At 39.2% G+C, this 18270-nt stretch overlaps 2 protein-coding genes across 5 annotated transcripts in view; one reads left to right on the top strand and one right to left on the bottom strand.

The window, feature by feature from the left end:
- The window catches only part of LOC131187610 (RNA polymerase II-associated protein 1-like), a 106805-nt gene that overhangs the window by 70752 nt on the left and 17783 nt on the right, over window positions 1–18270 (bottom strand). Inside the window, exon 2 of one of the 4 annotated variants that reach the window (XM_058162052.1) lies at window positions 8627–8780. The exons of the other annotated variants lie outside the window; for them this stretch is intronic. Within the exon in view, the coding sequence (XP_058018035.1) occupies window positions 8732–8780 (49 nt within the window). The 3' untranslated portion in view covers window positions 8627–8731. Of the gene's footprint in view, window positions 1–8626; window positions 8781–18270 lie in introns of those variants that run through there. 4 annotated transcript variants of the gene reach the window in all.
- Window positions 679–17294, top strand: LOC131187609 (transmembrane protein 151B-like). Its single transcript, XM_058162045.1, has 2 exons — window positions 679–1015; window positions 14610–17294. The coding sequence occupies exons 1-2, from the start codon at window positions 929–931 to the stop codon at window positions 16029–16031; spliced, it is 1509 nt and encodes a 502-aa protein (XP_058018028.1). The 5' UTR covers window positions 679–928; the 3' UTR covers window positions 16032–17294.

Genomic DNA, 18270 nt, shown 5'->3' with positions numbered 1-18270 from the left:
TATCCCCCCCCCGCCCCTTCCTCCGTTAAACAGCCAACGCTTGGCTGTCACCAAGAGATGAGGAACAGGTCAAACCGAGGGATATCTGGTTCACACATCAGGATAGAACAGAAAATGTTCAGCCGAAGGCTTTCAGGGACTTAAGTTAACCTTGATAGACTTTTGTGACTACCTAGTCCCAGAGAAGAGCGACCTCTTTCCGTGCCAGTCCTAAGCTTATCACTGGCTTATCACTTATCAGGAAGGTATCCACAAAACGTGTGTCACCCAGAGATACGTAGAGGAAGCTAGAGAGGGCTTTTCCCAGGGAATGCCTTCAGGCAGAGATCTTGGTTTCCCTCCCTTCTTTCTGACTGGCAGCCGGGAATGCCAAGTGACCACACACACACACACAAAATTACAGAGAACCCCGAAGTTGGCAGCCAACTAATTCCACTGCAGAGTTGTTGGGGGCTGCAGAGGATTTCTGGACAGAGAGAGCGGGCGGGGGAGACAGCCGGCACCGTGCCCAGCAAGAGGGACCTTCAGTTGGCTCGCCCGCCTCTCCAGCGTCTCCCAGAGGCGTCTCCAGCGCCTTTCCTTCTAAAGTTAAAGAGCAGCCGCAGTCTATCCCGACTTGAACGACAGGCGGGTGAGCGCAGCAACCGGAGCCCCTTTAGCCCTAAGGACTCACCTGACTCGGGAGCCGGGCGGGCTGGCGGCATCTCCCGTTTGGTCTGCGCAGGGAAAGCGGGTCCAATTGGAGAGGAAGCTGCAGCCGGAGGGAGAGTCCGGTGGATTCCCCCAGCTCTCTCCTCGCCAGCTTTCCCCCCCACCCACCCCCGCCCGCCTTAGAGGGCCCGGGTCGGCTGCTCTGGAGCTGAACGGAGGAAGTTTCCTTTCGATCGAACACCGGGAGCCTGGGCTGCGCGATCTGTAATGGCCAAGGATGTCTTCGGAGGGGGAACCAGAGCCATCCGCTGGAAATAGTCCAGAAGCGGCGGCGGCGGCTGCAACTACAGATGCTAGCGAGGAGGTGAGAAGCCAAGGGCGTCTGTAGGGGTCTAAGGCACCGTCAGGCAGACCGAGTCGGGGAAACGGAGCTGTCTGTATCTGAGGATGCGTGTACTATTGCACCCATCGTCAAAAGAGCCAGCCGTGAAGAATATATTCCAACCCAGAATGAAGGGACTTTGTGTATCCATGCAACTTGTATGTGGCACTAGGAGATTTAATTAAGGAGGGGAAGGTGGAACCAAAACCACAGATATCACTAGGGTTCTTTCAAATTAGGCCTTCATTAAACTCACACAAAAGTGCTGTTTGAAACAGAGGGGTCAAGGAAAACGATAATAAGGCATGATGGAGTCGTTTTCATTTTCTTTTGTAGAAATGATCCAAAATATAGAGATGGAGATGTGTATTGGTAATCTTTAATGTGTCTGTTTGCGTGCATGTGCATTTGTGTGTGGCACACTCATCTTTTTCTTGTGGTAAGATGGGTGTGCAAGAAAAGTTTTTGTTGTGTTGTGTAAACTTCACTTCCTTGGAGCAGTACCCTGGACCTACCTGGGGCATTCACCAGCCAACCAAAATGTATTGTTTTGCCAGTCAAAGGTGATTAAGTTTAAAGTTGTTTCCAATTGCAGAGAAAGGAATCTCTCCAATATTCTGAAAACCTTTCTCTGGAGTAAGGATGAATATATGATTCAAGGATCTGAGAACTATAACCTGAATCCCCCCCCTTTTTTTTGCTCCAGATTTCCTCCCTACTTTGTATGAATATATCCAGAGTGAGGTTTCTCTGATAAACAAGTCCTCTCTCACTCATTGCTTTGCTGCTGGTTTGAGTGACATTTCGTACCACTGGGCTTCCAAACTAAAATGTGCTGATCTGATAGATGGAGCATAACCAATCTGTTTTCCACCTGGGTCCACAAAACACACTGCAGATATATTTATCTGCCGTGGTGCAAACTGCTAACCATAACAACAAAATGCCAATAGAATCAACTTGTAAATGATTTTGCAATCATAAATTTGACGTTGTAATTTCAAAGGCTCGCATGGTATACGAGGGCCCGAATAAGATCTAAAAAAAGAATGTTGCTGAATCAAATCAAGGGCTTATCTAGCCTAACATAGGAATTCTTCTGTGGCCAACCAGAGAACCCAGCCAAATCCTTGTTGGATGTGAGCACAACACCATTATCCCATTACATTCATTTTTTATGTGTTAATATATGCAATGCTTTTTTCTCCAGGAGCTTAAGCCACTATACTTACAGAGTACAACTCTGTAAAATACATTCAGCTGAAGCAGTGCCTGACCGAGGGCATCTAGTGATTTCAGCCAATATGGACTTGAAGTGGGTCTTCCCAGTTCCAGTACAATTCTTTAAATACTGGCCCGTACTATTTCCTTTAGGCTCCCAATAATTAGTACTTAGAGACATATTTTTCTAATGTTATAGAAATAGCATTGGTAATAAATGCTATTCCTAAAGAAAATCAACCCTGATTGTTCTTTAGAAGGACAGATGCTGAATCCGAGGTTTGAGGACTTAGACCCAGTGGTGGGTTGCTCCCGGTTCTGTCCGGTTCTATAGAACCGGTAGTAAAACCGGCGGAAGGCCCCGCCCACCTGCCATGACGTCATCATGGGTGATCTGTGTATGTGCAGAAGATTCTGCACATGCGTGTACGCTCTTGTTGCGAACCGGTAGTAAAGGTAAGTAGAACCCACCCCTGCTTAGAGCCCCTAATGAGAAGAGAGGAATTGCTGGAAAAGACCCTGATGTTGCGGAATGACTGAAGGCAAAAGGAGGAGGGGATGGCAGAGGATGAAATGGTTAGATAGTATCAATAATGCAGTGAACATAAATTTGGACAAACTCCGGGAGACAGTGAGGGTGGGGGCCGAGGGGCTGGCATGCTATGGTCCATGGGGTTGCAAAGAGCCAGATACAACTTAGCGACTGAACAACAATAAAAATAAATATTAGCATACTATAATAGTATAGTAATAAATCATTTTAGTATATGTAGACAAACTGGTCTAACTTTAAAACGAGTAGACCTCAATCTTTTGTTATTGGAATAGTGCAATAGAGTTTTCTTTCATTTGGTCTGAAATTCCCAACAGCAGCTTACTTGAAAAATTGTTCATTCTAATACTGGGAGATCTCTATCACTTCTCTCATCCTTTTTAAAAGGTTAAAAGAGCTCTTTAAATGGTTACTTTGCCTTTCATGAAAGTTGTTAAAGTGTTTAGATTGTGGTTATTGCTTTCTGTACCTTTCCATCTCTATGGTATCTTTTTTAAGGTCTCACGCTCATAACGTTAGACATTATCTAAATTTTAGTTGAACGCATTGTGGTTAAATTGCCATGATTTTGAAAATATTATTTTCCTAATAATATTGTAATGATACCCAAATAAAATTTGTCCTTTTCACAAATTTAAAATGGGTCAATGTTTTAATCAAGTTTTATAGCATCACTTTGCTGGGTAGTCACTTCCAATGCCAGAGAGAGAAGCGAGGAGACAAAAATGGACTTCTCTCTTTTGATAATTGCTTACACGATTATATTTGCCATTTTAAGTCTTATTCCACTGATTTCTTGCAGTTCTTGAAAAAAAATCATTATTTTTGCTTCTATTGATTTGATTTGATTTGATTTGATTTGATTTGATTTGTGTGCCGTCCATTTCATGTAGAGGCATTAGCCATTTAAAAAAATTAGTTGATCCCCTACCTTAATTATCCAATTAATTTATAAGCAAGTTTAAAAACATTGCTCTCGACTTCTTGTGGAACCTTTCTGATGTTGTTGTTGTTATACTCTGTGAGTGTGTGTGTATGTGTCAAACTCAAGGCAGCAGACATACCTGGGGTATTCTTTTACTGCACAAATAGCTCTTTATTCCAACACTTTCTTTTTCTGCACTGCTTTTGAGTCCATAACTTGAGAATTCCTCTAGTTTCCTTGTCTGCTAAGGGATAAATCTTTTAAAGTGCACATAAATATTTTCATTGGATTGTTGATGTCTTCCTGTCTAGTGGCAGTCTCATGGGGCTCTAAAATGTTATTAAAAAGCAAGATCTACCTTCACAAAAGTTGCCCTAATTCCTCTTCAGGCTCTATCATTTTATAGAGATGCTTCCAATTCTCTGTTATCTCCTCTGATTTTTTTTCACAACAGTTTAAATTGATCACTTTTATATCCTTTGAGAGAAAAATAATGTTAGGACAATATTATATATTTTTCTCAAAAGGACAGCAATTCTCTACCTGAGTTCTATGGTAGGAATCTCACCTTAAGGAATTGAGTCAAAGCATTGGAAAGATATAAACCAGGACTGTCAAACTCGTGGCCTGAGGGCCGGATGCATCACATACTGGCCACACCCGTGCCGGTTTAGCAAAGTCACGTGACACTACCATGACAACACAAATTTGACACCCTGGTATAAACTAATTTTTGTTTTTTTTAAGAATACTGTGATCATCTCATTCCTAAGCAGCCAAGGGAAGGGCCCCAGTCTTTAGTCTTAGAATGATTATAAAGTTAGTTTACAACTATAGATAAGAAATACAGATAGGACCAAAAGGAAGCTAGGGTCATTTTCTTGTCTCCTACAGAAAATTATTCTCTGTATACCATGATCAGCACATCAAAGGCATAAAACTTCAGTTATCAATGTCTTGTTTACTATGATAATAAAATGGGGTTTTTTTCACACTCCATAATAGGGGGTGGCAAGTTGTTAAAATTTACTATCTGTTTCCTTGAAATAATTACAACTACCAGGCAATTACTTACAAATCAAAGTGCTTGCAGGGTTGGAAGGTGGTTATGTTATTAAGAGTGTATCTTCCAAGAAAGATTTATTTCTGTATCAATCTTTTTAGCTGATGACACAGGGTTGATGACACAGCGTAGGCCAGCTTCAAGGAGACAGTTGTTATGCTTGGTCTGCTTCCATTGGTTACTTTACTTCTTATCCCCACATTTCTTTTTAAGAACTTTTCAGATGGATAGCATCTGGAATCGTAATTTATTTATTTTAAGTTTATCAATAAGCCCACTGAGGTCACTGCAAATTGCCTATGCTCTACAGCTGGGGTGTCAAACTCATGTCATCATGGCAGTGTCCCATGACGTATCAGGACTTTCCCCCTTTGCTAAATCGGGTATGGGCGTGGCCAGCATGTGACGCATCGGGCCCACGGGCTGGGAGTTTGATAACCCTGCTCTACAGGTTCCCTTCCTGAAAATGAAATTTCAGCATGGGTTTTACAAAGAAATCAGATGCAAAATATCTTCACCTCCTTTAGTATTGTTATGTCCTTGTTGTCTAATTATACAAATGCTTGTTTATCTGTCATAATATTTCTGATGCATCTAATCATGTGGCTTCTGATGGGTAGCCTTGATGTTATTACAAATTTGTGCATCAAGATCTCTTTGTTTGTCGACTACTGCCTATTTCTGATTCTTCTGTACAAAAGTACAATCCTTTTCTATTAATTTATTTTTATTTATATGATTGATATGGCTGTCCATCTCATATATACAAATAGAATGAAGACTATTGCTAACATAGTGTAAGCCGCCCTGAGTCTTCGGAGAAGGGCGGGATATAAATGTAAATAAAATAAAATAAAAATAAATAAATACGAGTAGTTCCGGCCAGTTTACAATATTAAAAAGAAACAACCTTCCCAAAACATTACTTAATAAGAATATTTATGGGTGGGTGCTTGTTTTATTTAAACAGATTTGTTTTAGCAAATTCTGAAGCATTTTTTTTTTCTTCTCCAACCTTTTTCTTGATATTTTTATTGACCATGCTGCTGATCTCTTGGTGGCAGTTTTCCTCTAGCTGAAATTCTGATATTTCTTCCTAAGCAGCCTGACAAGACTTTGCTCTTTTGACTTCTCCTAAAATGAGATGCCTCATTTTAGAGAAATTGCTTCTTTTGAAGTCAAATGGGACTTTCTTGTGGCAATATTCCATTTATATTTTGATAAGCATAATTAGGTGGTAGCTCATACCAGTTAATTCAAGAATGCTATGTCTTATACTATTTATATAAAAGCTATTCTGACAATGTAGTTTCTTTACTATTGACTCATCTTAGTTGATACCCCAGGACTGTGGCTGTTTAAATTACCTTGTTATTCAAACTGGGTTATTACATGGCACACTCTGTATGCACACCATTGCACTCACGTCAAGCCTGCAGCCTCCTCTATACTGAATGATTCCCAATTTTCTGGAATTATATTTTTAGAGGACTAAAAAAAAAAAATCCATAGAGAGAAGATCTGCTCATAACTCTTTGGAGTCTTTAATTAAAATTAATTCTTTGTGATTGAAGCATTAAATGGCTATATCCAAAGAGCCTTTTAACTTAACTCCTATGTTTTAATGCAAATGCATGTTTAGTTAATGAAAGTAAATGAGTTGAGTTAATGGAAGTAGATGAAAGCAAGGTGGTTTAAGGTTACCAGAAACCTTATTGTTGAAATCTATTCCATGAGACAAGCTATTGTGCATGTGATGCTGCAAATATAAAAATGGAAGTTTTAAATTAACTTAGCTTGCATCCTGTTGCCAAAATGGAGACCTAAGGTAATTATATTTCCTATAATATAAAAAGCTCAGAAATATTGCTCATTGCTCTCAGATAAGCACTGTCCCTACATGTAATGCTGGTCTTAGTCAATTAAATAGTAAGGAGAGAAGGGGAAATAAAGTACGTTTATGAGGTATTATAAAGCAAAAGATAAAGAAAAGGGAGAGAATTGCAGTGGAGAAATAAGGGGACAATGATTTATAATGACAGCTAATTTGGTGTATTGGTTAAGGCACCAGGCTAGAAATCTGGCTGATGGTGAATCCTAGTTCTGCCTTTGGCATGAAGGCATCTGGGTGACCTTGGGCCACTCATTCTGTCGGCGCTTTGGGAAGGAAGCAAAGGCATAACCTTTCCTCAAACTTGGCAAAAAAAACCTGCAGGGACTTATCCAAGCTACTACCAGGAGTCAAGACGACTTAAAGGCAACCAAAAAAGGAACCTCTAGTAAGTTAATACAGTTTACAGAAAGTTATTATAAACTCTCTATATAAGAAATAACTACATCTCTACAGAAATAGAGTACAACAATGATAAAAATTATCTTGAATGCATTTGGGTCAATATTAAAGGGAGAAAAATGATATTGCCCTAGATGTATATTATAGGCCACACAACCAAAAAGAGGAAATAGAAGGACTTTTTGCTAGTCATCTAACTAAGATATGTAGGAAGCACATCACAATAGTAATGGGGAATTAACTACCCTGATATCAACTGGGAAAATAACTCTGCACCAAGTGGAAGATCCAACAGGTTCCTAACAAGCCTAGCTGACAAATTTGTTTCCCAAAAAGTAGAGAAGAGAAAAAGGGGATCAGCCATATTGGACTTAATTTTCACTAACAGAGATAAAATGATAGAAGGTGTTGAAGCTACAGGAACCTTGGGGGCAAGTGATCATGCAATATTGGAATTCAACATTATGAACGTTAGTTCTATTGCACAAGCAATAGAACTAAGAACTAAGTCAAACTAGAATCTTGGACTTTAAGAGAGCTAATTTCAATAAACTTAGTGCGAGCTTGGGAAGGATTCCATGGATGAGAATCCTCAAGGGGAAAACAACTCATGGAACTTGGGAAATTTTGAAAAGTGAGATTATAAAAGCCCTGTCTAGCACAATACCAATGAAGAAGAAAAAGAACAGCTCTCAAAAGAAACCAGCATGGCTGCATAAAGAACTCTCTGACAAATTGAAAGACAAAAAGGGCAGATATAAAAAGTCGAAAGAGGGGTACATAACTAAGGCAGAATATCAGCAAATAGCCCGAGCCTCCAAAGATGAAGTGAGGAAAGCTAAAGCTCACAATAAACAAAGGTTTGTGACAAAAATAAAAAATAACAAAAAAAGCTTCTTCCAACATGCTAAAAAAAAGAAAAAAGTCAAGGAAACAGTTGGGGGAAAGTGGCAAGAAGGTGACAAGCAACAGGGAGAAAGCAGAAATACTTAACTTGATTTTTGCATCTGTCTTTACACAAAGGGAAAAAACAGTCCAACCTATCAAAAACAGCACCACAAAAAACAGATTAGGAACACAAGTAGGGAAATAGGGAAATAGGGAAGAAAATGTTAAGTGAGCACCTGTCTACCCTAGACAAGTTCAAATCACCAGGACTATACGCCAAGGTTCTGAAGGAACTGGCAGATGAGATCTCAGAACCACTGAACTATATCTTTCAAAGATCCTGGAGCATCGGGGAACTGCCAGGTGACTGGAAAAGAGCTGATGTAGTTCCCATCTTCAAAAAAGGGGAAAAAATAGATCCAGGAAACTACAGACCTATCAGCCTGACCTCAATACCAGGGAAGATTCTGGAAAAGATAAACAAGCAACGAATCAGCGAACACCTAGAAGCAAACAAAGTAATAACCAAAAGCCAACATGAAGTTAATAAATCTTTAAGTATTGTTTGACAACATGGGTTTGTCAAAAACAGATAATGCCAGACTAATCTTATTGCATTCTTTGACAAAGTGACAAAATTAGTGGACTTGCCTCCAGAAGTTTTGAATGCTCCAACACTGGAAATTTTTAAGACGATATTGGATAACCATTTGTCTGAAGTGGTTTAGGGTTTCCTGCCTAAGTAGGGGGTTGGACTAGAAGATCTCCAAGGTCCCTTCCAACTCTGTTATTCTGTTCTGTTCTCTATGGATTCATGGAAGTTTAAAAAAAAAACGATTGTGTTAAATTACTTATCAGAAGGAAAGTATAATTGTTTAAACATTATTGCAAAATAGTATAACTTCAGTAATAATGAAAATAGCCTGAAAAATTATATAATTGGAACAACTTTAAGAATTGACCAAATTATTTGAAAACCTTCTATTTTGTCTCTTTGTTGGAAAGAATGCAAATATTGATGACCGTAACAAACTATTTAAATATGTTACTACAAATCACCAACATATTAGTTCTCCTTCAGTTTTATATGTTTTAGCTATTCTCCATACCAACTCCACAATCTTTAAAAAGAACATTTTAGTATCCTGCAACATCCAGAATTATATTAACAATCTTGTTGATTTCATCATAAAATATGATAGCCCAATGAGATTAGCCAATACTTAAAGATTTATTAACTTCATTTTAAGGTCATAAGAAATGGATTTAATATTCTTTAAAGTGATCATCTACTGGTGGGATGGGACATTCAAGATCATAATTCCAAAGGTCATGTAAGTAACTAATATCAATTTCAATTCATTACATCATCTTCAACTTCTTTAAACAAGAAAAGTTACTAATTTTGAAGCAAGGGTTAATTCTTCCCAAAGTAGCCATCATCCCAAAGTAGCACTGCACTGAAGTGTTTGTTTTTTTGATGACCTGTTTGCATAGATTTTGATAATCTATGCAAAATCTTCCAGTGCAGGCTGAAAATTAATGGTCTTTGATCATTGCTCCAGGAAGCTGTGTATTAATAATCCTCAGTATGAATTATTTTATTTATTTGTTTATTTTATTCGATTTTTATACCGCCCTTCTCCCGAAGGACTCAGGGCGGTGTACAGCCAAGTAAAAATCACAGTATAAACATTAAAAGAAATTAAAACAAAACATATTATAAGGTGGCCAAATTTAAAACAATTTAAAACATTAAAATATAAATAAAATTTTAGGCCAGTCCCGCTTGAGTAAATAGGTGCGTTTTCAGCTCACGGCGAAAAGTCCGAAGTTCAGGCACTTGACGTAAACCAGGGGGAAGCTCGTTCCAGAGCGTAGGAGCTCCAACAGAGAAGGCCCTGCCCCTGGGGGCCGCCAGCCGACATTGTTTGGCGGACGGCACCCTGAGAAGGCCCTCTCTGTGTGAGCGTGGGAGGCATAGGGTAACAGCAGGCGGTCCCGTAAGTACCCGAGTCCTAAGCCATGGAGCGCTTTAAAGGTGGTAACCAAAATCTTAAAGAATGTAGTTGATTTTCAATAAACACCCTATATATCTTTTTTTAAAATGTGAGGTAGACCTTTGCACATAGTTCCAATTATAGAAGGAGCTAGTGATTAAGTTCACATATTGTGCACAGCCAAAATATAGTTTATTGGGTTTTGATATAGCATGTTATGAAACATGCTGTACAACCTATTTATAGGCCATTATGGCCTATACATTATTTATTTATAATAAACTAGCTGAGATTTATTCAGTGCAACATGCTTAAACAAATCATGGCTTAATGAAATGTGAGAATCATTGCAAAGCACGTGCTCAGCGAACTGGTTGTTACACTGGTTAAATCCCACCACTGGATATGAAGCTGAATCCGAACAGGACTTAAGTTCAGCTGACTGTAGTTCTTGAAATGTTTAGATGGACTCTTTAATAGTACTTTGCCATAAATTTTGTCCAATATTGGAAGAAACATATAACATCAATATCTGATTGGAAATTCAAACCTGGATAGATATGCAGCAATTGCAAAATTAACAGCATACATCCAGAAGTAAAATTATACTAAATATAAGGCAGTATGCAAAAACCAAAGCAAAACAAAAAAACCCAAGCAATTACAATAATGGTTTCTTCTTGTGGTTAGGTACAAAGTCGTATCATGACCCCATGGACAACGTTCCTCCAGGCCTTCCTGTCCTCTACCATCCCCCATAGTCCATTTAAGCTCACACCGGCTGCTTCAGTGATTCCATCCAGCCACCTCATTCTCTGTCGTCCTCTTCTTCTTTTGCCCTCAGTCGTTCCCAGCATTAGGCTCTTCTCCAGTGAGTCCTTCCTTCTCATTAGTTGGCCAAAGTATTTTGAGTTTCATCGTCAGGATCTGGCCTTCTAGAGAGCAGTCAGGGTTGATCTCCTCTCTGGTGACCAGTTTGATTGCCTTGCAGTCCAAAGGACTCGCAGGAGTCTTCTCTAGCACCATAGTTCAAAGGCCTCAATTCTTTGGCTCTCAGCCTTCCTTATGGTTTCTAAGACAGTCTAAATGTTTATAAATGCTGAAAATTAGTTGGAATATAAAGAAAGGGGAAGTTATTTGTTTTTCAAAGTTGCTTTTTATATTTATTTTTTAATTTTTTTTCTTTATTCATAAACAAATATAAATAGCATTATAATTTATTAGAAAAACTAGTTTCATCAGACTAGAAATTAGGAGACTGGGAATCCCATTTTAGGTATTATATTTTTTTTGAAAAGTTAGAAAATACAATACTGTAGATCCAAATCATTACTTGCTAGAGGCAAAGAATAAAATAGTTCCTTTTCATTTACTGTAAAACATCAACTGAAATTACTATTAAATTTTAGTTCAGTCCTTATGCTGGGACAACATTTAGTGCCTCATAGAAAAATAGCTCAATAGTTCAGAGACTACACGGCAACCTTGAAAGTACCTTTAACTGTGTCTTTTTAATCTTATTGCTGCCTCTCAGGATCAATTTTATCAAATTATAGGTCTGTTTTGCTAGTAACTTTTAAAAGTACAGTCTCTTCATTTTATTTCTAGAACTCATTGAGATGACACCATTCAACAACTATTTCAATTGTATTAGTCAAGATTTTCTCGCATTTTCAGAATAACGTTAGTTGGTTTGATTGTCTGGCTCATTAAAAACTTTTAAAACTCAGTCAGGAGTTGGTGGCAAAAAGAATAATGTAGAAGCTTTAATGACATAATTATTCATAATATAGTCAAACTCAAGTATCGTGCCTTTTTGTTTTTGATCCTTGTACAACCTCTTTGGTGGAAATTTTGAAATGCTATAACTGATTGATAATCAATTGTGCAATTGATCCATACTTTCATACTTATAAAATTCAAACTAATGCACATACTAGAGTGATAGTTAATTTGAATTATCTTCCTAAACAAAGTAGCACAACAAAATGCTTCACACCATATGAAGAGTTCAAGCCATGAGTAATTTATTACGATCTTAATTAACGTCTAAAGAATTAAGCTTGGGAAATTGTTTATAAGATTTGCATGTGTTGAATTCATTTATTGTTCATTTATAATAGTTCATAACAAGCTTTATATAACTTATGTCGTTAGATTGGGTAATTATAAAGTGGCCAAGATGCCAATCTTAAATATGAAAAACGGTCATAAGTCACTTTTTTCAGTGCCATTGTTTTAAGAACTTGGAGACATCTCTAAAGGATTTCTTTAAGTATAATTTGGCCGTCATTTCCCTTCAGCCCACTTCTGAAAGTGCTTTAAAGAATCTTCTTTAAAGCACAGGTGGGTCGAAGGGAAATGATGGTCTTTTAATCTATCCCTGAGAGATCTGCAGTGGATTAACGACAACAACAAGCTGTAACAGTGACAAAAATGCTACTTTTCTACCTAAAAGTAGAAAGCAAAGCTGGCTGAGAAACTCTGGGAGTTGAAGTCCACAAGTCTTAAAGAGACCAAGGTTGGAGACCTCTGACATAGGGTGTAAGAACCTTCTTTGTCCCCTACTCCCGTATTAGGGGCAAAACATTAGGTGAGGTGCCCCAAAGAAGATGTACAATGGCAGCAAGAATGCATATCTCCCCCCCCATACAGAGGAGGGGCCCTGAAGTGACAACCCAGAAGGTTTTTGGGTGAGGGCAGATTTGAAACCTCCAGCTTTCTAGGGCCTCTGGTGGCTCAGTCTGGTAAGACTGTCTGTTATTAACACAGCTGCTTGCAATTACTGCAGGTTCTAATCCCACCAGGCCCAAGGTTGACTCAGCCTTCCATCCTTTATAAGGTAGGTAAAATGAGGACCCAGATTGTTGGGGGCAATAAGTTGACTTTGTATATAATATACAAATGGATGAAGACTATTGCTTAACATAGTGTAAGCCCTGAGTCTTCGGAGAAAGACAAAAAACCATGCTGGATAAATTGTTTTCTACATCCTGTAGTGCACTTCTCCCAAATCTAAGCAAGGTAAAAGTAGTTAAGTTTATGTGGTCATTAAATGAAAGCCAGAATTTCTCAGGGAAGAGGTATCAATTGGGTCAGGAATAAACTATTTCCCAACTTCAAGGTACAGTAAATTTGTCACTTTATAATGCCTTGGTAAGGCCACACTTGGAATACTGCATCCAGTTTTGGTCGCCATGATGTAAAAAAGATGTTGAGACTCTAGAAAGAGTATAGAGAAATGCAATGAAGATGATTAGGGAACTGGAGGCTAAAACCTATAAAGAATTGTTGCTGGAATTGGATATGTCTATCTAATGAAAAGAAGGAGTAAAGCTGTGATGGCAAACCTGTGGCACGCATGCCAGAGGTGGCATGCAGAGCCCTCTCTGTGGGCACGCGCACTGTCGTCAGCTGCTATTCTGGTTTCTGGTGCGCACATGTAGGCTGGCCAGCTGGTCTTCGTGCACACTGGAGTGCCGGAAACTCGAAGACTAGCTGGCCAGCATGCATGCACACACTGGAAACCCAAAGACCAGGTGGTCTTTGGATTTCCAGCATTCCGGCACGTGCACGCACACATGTTCCGATTTGGCACTCGGTGCTGAAAATATTTGCCATCACTGGACGAGGGTGACATGAGAGCAGTGTTCCAATATCTCAGGGGCTGCCACAAAGAAGAGGGAGTCAAGCTATTCTCCAAAGCACCAGGGGGCAGGACAAGAAGCAATAGGTGGAAACTAATCAAGCAGAGGAGAAACTTAGAACTAAGAAGAAATTTTCTGACAATTAGAACAATTAATCAGTGGAACAACTTGCCTCCAGAAGTTGTGAATGCTCCTACACTGGAAGTTTTTAAGAAGAGATTGAACAACCATTTGTCTGAAGTGCTATAGGGATTCCTGCTTGAGGAGGGGGTTGAAGTAGAAGATCTCCAAGGTTCCTTCCAATTCTGTTATTCTATTCTATTCTATTCTATTCTATTCTATTCTATTCTATTCTATTCTATTCTATTCTATTCCTATTCCTATTCCTATTCCTATTCTCTGAAGTTTTTACTTATGTTGTATCTATTCTGAAAGCTGTATTAGTTAAAGTATAGTTATCTGAGACTTGTATATTGGGAACTCTCAAGTAACTAGATAAATTATATATGTTTTCTTAAAAATAATCATATAGTACATTATTTAAGAAAAACAATCTGAAGTCTTAGTAAGGTCTGCTTACAATAGCCACTTAGTTATGTCAGTTTACAAATCCACTATAAACACTGAAGAATTGATAACATGGCACTTCCAGACAGGACTTATTCCCTGCTCTGTTAAAAACAATTTTAATGTAAAATAGAACAGATTTGGTGAGCTAACAAATCCTGCAAAATGCTTGTGTTCTTTCACTATGCTGAATTATTTCAAAGCAATTATTTGTTTATTTTTTGGAGGAGGCAACCCGGGACATATTGCAACTTTGGGGTATCCTCTACCTGAAAATCCTGATGAGATGTGCCTTCTATCGCTGAAATATGAATTTTTAAAACATGTAAGATTAATTACTGTATTATTTCACCAAAAATGCTCTTTCTCTCTTTTCATTTCTATTCTTTCTTTTTTCTTCTCTGTTATCTGATTTTCAGCAAAGACCAATCAAGCAATCTTTGAGTTCTTCGCTGTGCAGAGAATCTCACTGGAAGTGTCTCCTTCTCTCAATTCTGATATATAGTTGCCTGGGGGCTATAGCTTGGTGCCAACTCACACAAGTCACTAAGCTCAGTTTTGATAGTTCTTTCAAAGGCAAGTCTATGATTTACCATGACAGTCCTTGCTCGGATGGCTATGTGTATATTCCATTAGCATTCCTTGTTATTCTTTATGCGGTCTACTTGGTAGAGTGTTGGCACTGCCGCACCAAAAGCGAACTTCAATACAAAGCTGATGTGGAAAGTGTCTATGATCGAATTGCCAGAATGAAACAGGCCACACCGTGTATATGGTGGAAAGCCATAAGCTACCACTTTGTCCGACGGACAAGGCAGGTGACTCGGTATCGCAATGGTGACGCTTATACAACAACTCAGGTTTACCATGAGAGAGTCAATACCCATGTGGCTGAAGCAGAGTTTGACTACTCCCACTGTGGATTCAAAGACATATCTAAGGAACTCATGGGCCTGGAATGGTATTCCACCACAAGACTAAAGTTCACGAAATGTTTCAGTTTTGCCAACATGGAATCTGAGAACTCTTACTTGGCACAGAGAGCTCATTTCTTCACAGAAATAGAAGGCCTGGATGATTACATGGAGATCAGAGAAGGCATGAAACTCAAAAATATAGACTTCAAAGAAGTCATGATGGCTTATGGAGACCCAGAACATCTTCCCTGGTACATATCCCATTATGCTTTCTGGGTGGCTGCTTTGATGATGATTTCATGGCCACTGAGAGTATTCACGGAATATCAGACTGCACACGTACACTACCATGTGGAGAAACTTGTTGGCGTGGAGTACAGTGTGCCTTCTGTGGCAGAGGAGCCCCTCTACAGATACCGAATCCCCAGGGTAAGCACTCAGGACAGCACTGAGCTTGAGTGGCACATCTGCACCAATCGCCAGCTGATTCCCAGCTATTCCGAGGCCATGCTCCTGAACCTGACCCATTCCCCCATATGCAACAGTTACTCGATTCGCAGATACAGTGAAATTACTCATGGCTGTGAGACTTGCCATCATGCCTCCAGTACCTCCTCTATCTTTTCTCGCCACAATGGCAGTGCAAACTCACAGCTCTCTCTGAACACGAGCCGCTTCTCCTTATGCCAACTCCATGGCTCTCACAGGACAGGACTCTGGAGAAGTCACAGCAGCAGCATCACTGACCGTGGTTGCCAGGATGACCAATGTTGCTCCCACTCTAGCCAACTGGTTATCAACGAAAACCCGCCCACTTACCAAGAAGCTCGTTTTTTCCCAGTACTAATTGTGCATCGGTCAGAGGGTCAGGAAAGGAGGCACTTCTGTCTCCGCCGTGCTTCCTGCCTGGAGACCTCGCTCTGACTTTCTGTTAAGAAGAGTTTTAAGGGCAACTACTTGTTTGCCAATAACAGCAATACAGACAACATAAACTCATTGAAGTCTCAATTGTCCATTTCTCCAAAAAAAGAGAGACTTATTCATGTAGAAATCTAAGAAAAGACAACTCTGAATCTAAAGGTCTCAACAAATACTGTAGGTTAGTTAGGATGTTATCATGATATGGTTGCTTCTTCAGGGATTTTTACAGTTTATAGGGTTTTATCCCCTTTAATCTAAAACTCATGGTTAGGGTAAGAGAAATTTCTAAGGCTATCATGTGAACTTTACTAAATTCAGGCCTCCCCTGAAAAGCTCCATAAACCTTGACTCCTATGCCATACTAACCTGGCTCCTGCGTATGCTACATGGTGATAAGAGCCAGATTCCCGATTTTATTATCTACTTTTAAAATAGAAAAATATTGTGTGTCATGCAGAAGACATAATAAAAATGGTGATCCCTAAAATCATCCCATAACTTCTCTATGCTATTTGCTTCATTTCACTTTCCTTCTAAGACATCTCTGTCTCTTTCTTTCTCTCTCTTTTGTCAAACCGATAGGAACACACTTTGCTTCTTCTCCTACTTTAAACTATTAAGGAAATATGTGGAAGCATGTGACACGCGAAGACCCTATCTTAAATCTATGTGTTAGCAGTCTATAGCACAAAGCTAGCTGGGTGACTTTGGGCCCATTACAGGTAATCCTTGATTTACGACTACAATTGAGCCCAAATTCTGTTGCTAAGTGAGACATTTGTTAAGTGAATTTTGTCCCATTTTGACTTTTCTCACCACAGTTGTTAAGAGAATCAATTCAGTTATTACTTTAATAACGCAGTTGTTAAGTGAATCTGGCTTTCCCATTGCCTTTGCTTGTCAGAAGGCTGCAAAAGGAGATCACATGACCCTGGGACACTGCAATTGTCATAAATGTCTGAATTTTGATCATGTGACCATGGGAATGCCATAAGTGTGAGAAACAGCCTTTAATCAATTTTTTTCAGTGTTGTTGCAACTTCAAACGGTCACTAAACAAACCATTGTAAGTCAAGGACTATACTTTCTCTCGGCCCTAGAAACAAGGCTGTGGCAAATCACTTCTGAAAATCTGTGCCAAGAGAACTGCAGGGACTTCTCCAGGCAGTTTGAGGATTGGAGACAAATGAATGAAAGGGGCGGGGGGGGGGAGTTAGGTTCATGAATATTTACATATTTACAAGTGTGTGTGTGTGTGTGTGTGTGTGTGTGAAAGTGGGAGGGAGGGAGGGAGGGAGTGAAAGAGAGAGAGAGAGAGGGAGAGATGTCTTAAAAGAAGTACTTAGAAGAAACACTATTTCACTTTCCACCCTACCCCATGCTCATAACAGGTGGTTTAAAAGTCAACAATCTAATCCTCTCCAGAAGTTTTTTTATAACACCTATTGACAGTACAGTCAGTGATAAAGGATTTCAGTTATGAAAATATTAGGAAGTCACTAGATTCTTACTTCTAGCTTTCACCAACCTGATGTCCAGTAGATATATTGTACAATTGTAAGAGTTCTACTCCAACATAATGCACCAAATTGGGTAAAATGCTATCTCAGTATCATGACTGAGTAGCACATCTAATTTAATTCTTTTCATTTCTTCAAATGTTCCAAAGCCTGAAATATAGGGTAGTGGGGGATAGGAAAATACCTTATTTGCTATTTTCACTATGCAAGGAAAAGAAGCAAAAGATGTGAACCGAGAGATTTAATAAGGATCTTTCTCTGGTTCATCACAGGTGTGTCTGCCATGTCTCACTATCTAACCTTCTCTTCATTCCTCTCCTCTTACCAAAATGTGCTTTGACTTTCATTTATTTTTCCCCCCAATTAGTCCCTCATCCTCTTTCTTCAGTTCTTTATCCTCCCTCTGCTGGCTTTCATTTTGGCCAATTTTCCAAGGTGAGTCCAAGTATGTATCCATCCTCATTTTTTTCCTTTTTCTTTTTGCAATATACTATGGTCTGATGGTGCTGATGAAGTATATTTCTCTCCCACACAGTTTTAACAGGGCATCTTTCCAGAGAGGTAAATAGCATGCTTTACTACCATTGGCTGAAGCAGTGATTTGCACTGCTGCACATCCAGTCCTGTGCTTTTCATAAAGAGCAGTCCCAAATGGACGTTTTTACAGTACATGCCAGTTATTTGCTTAACATACAAAGGAGATTGAGAAAATATAAGGTTCT

The sequence above is a fragment of the Ahaetulla prasina genome, chromosome 1 (genome assembly GCF_028640845.1).
Source record: "Ahaetulla prasina isolate Xishuangbanna chromosome 1, ASM2864084v1, whole genome shotgun sequence".
NCBI lineage: Eukaryota > Metazoa > Chordata > Lepidosauria > Squamata > Colubridae > Ahaetulla > Ahaetulla prasina.
This window is presented reverse-complemented; position numbering and strand designations above follow the sequence as displayed.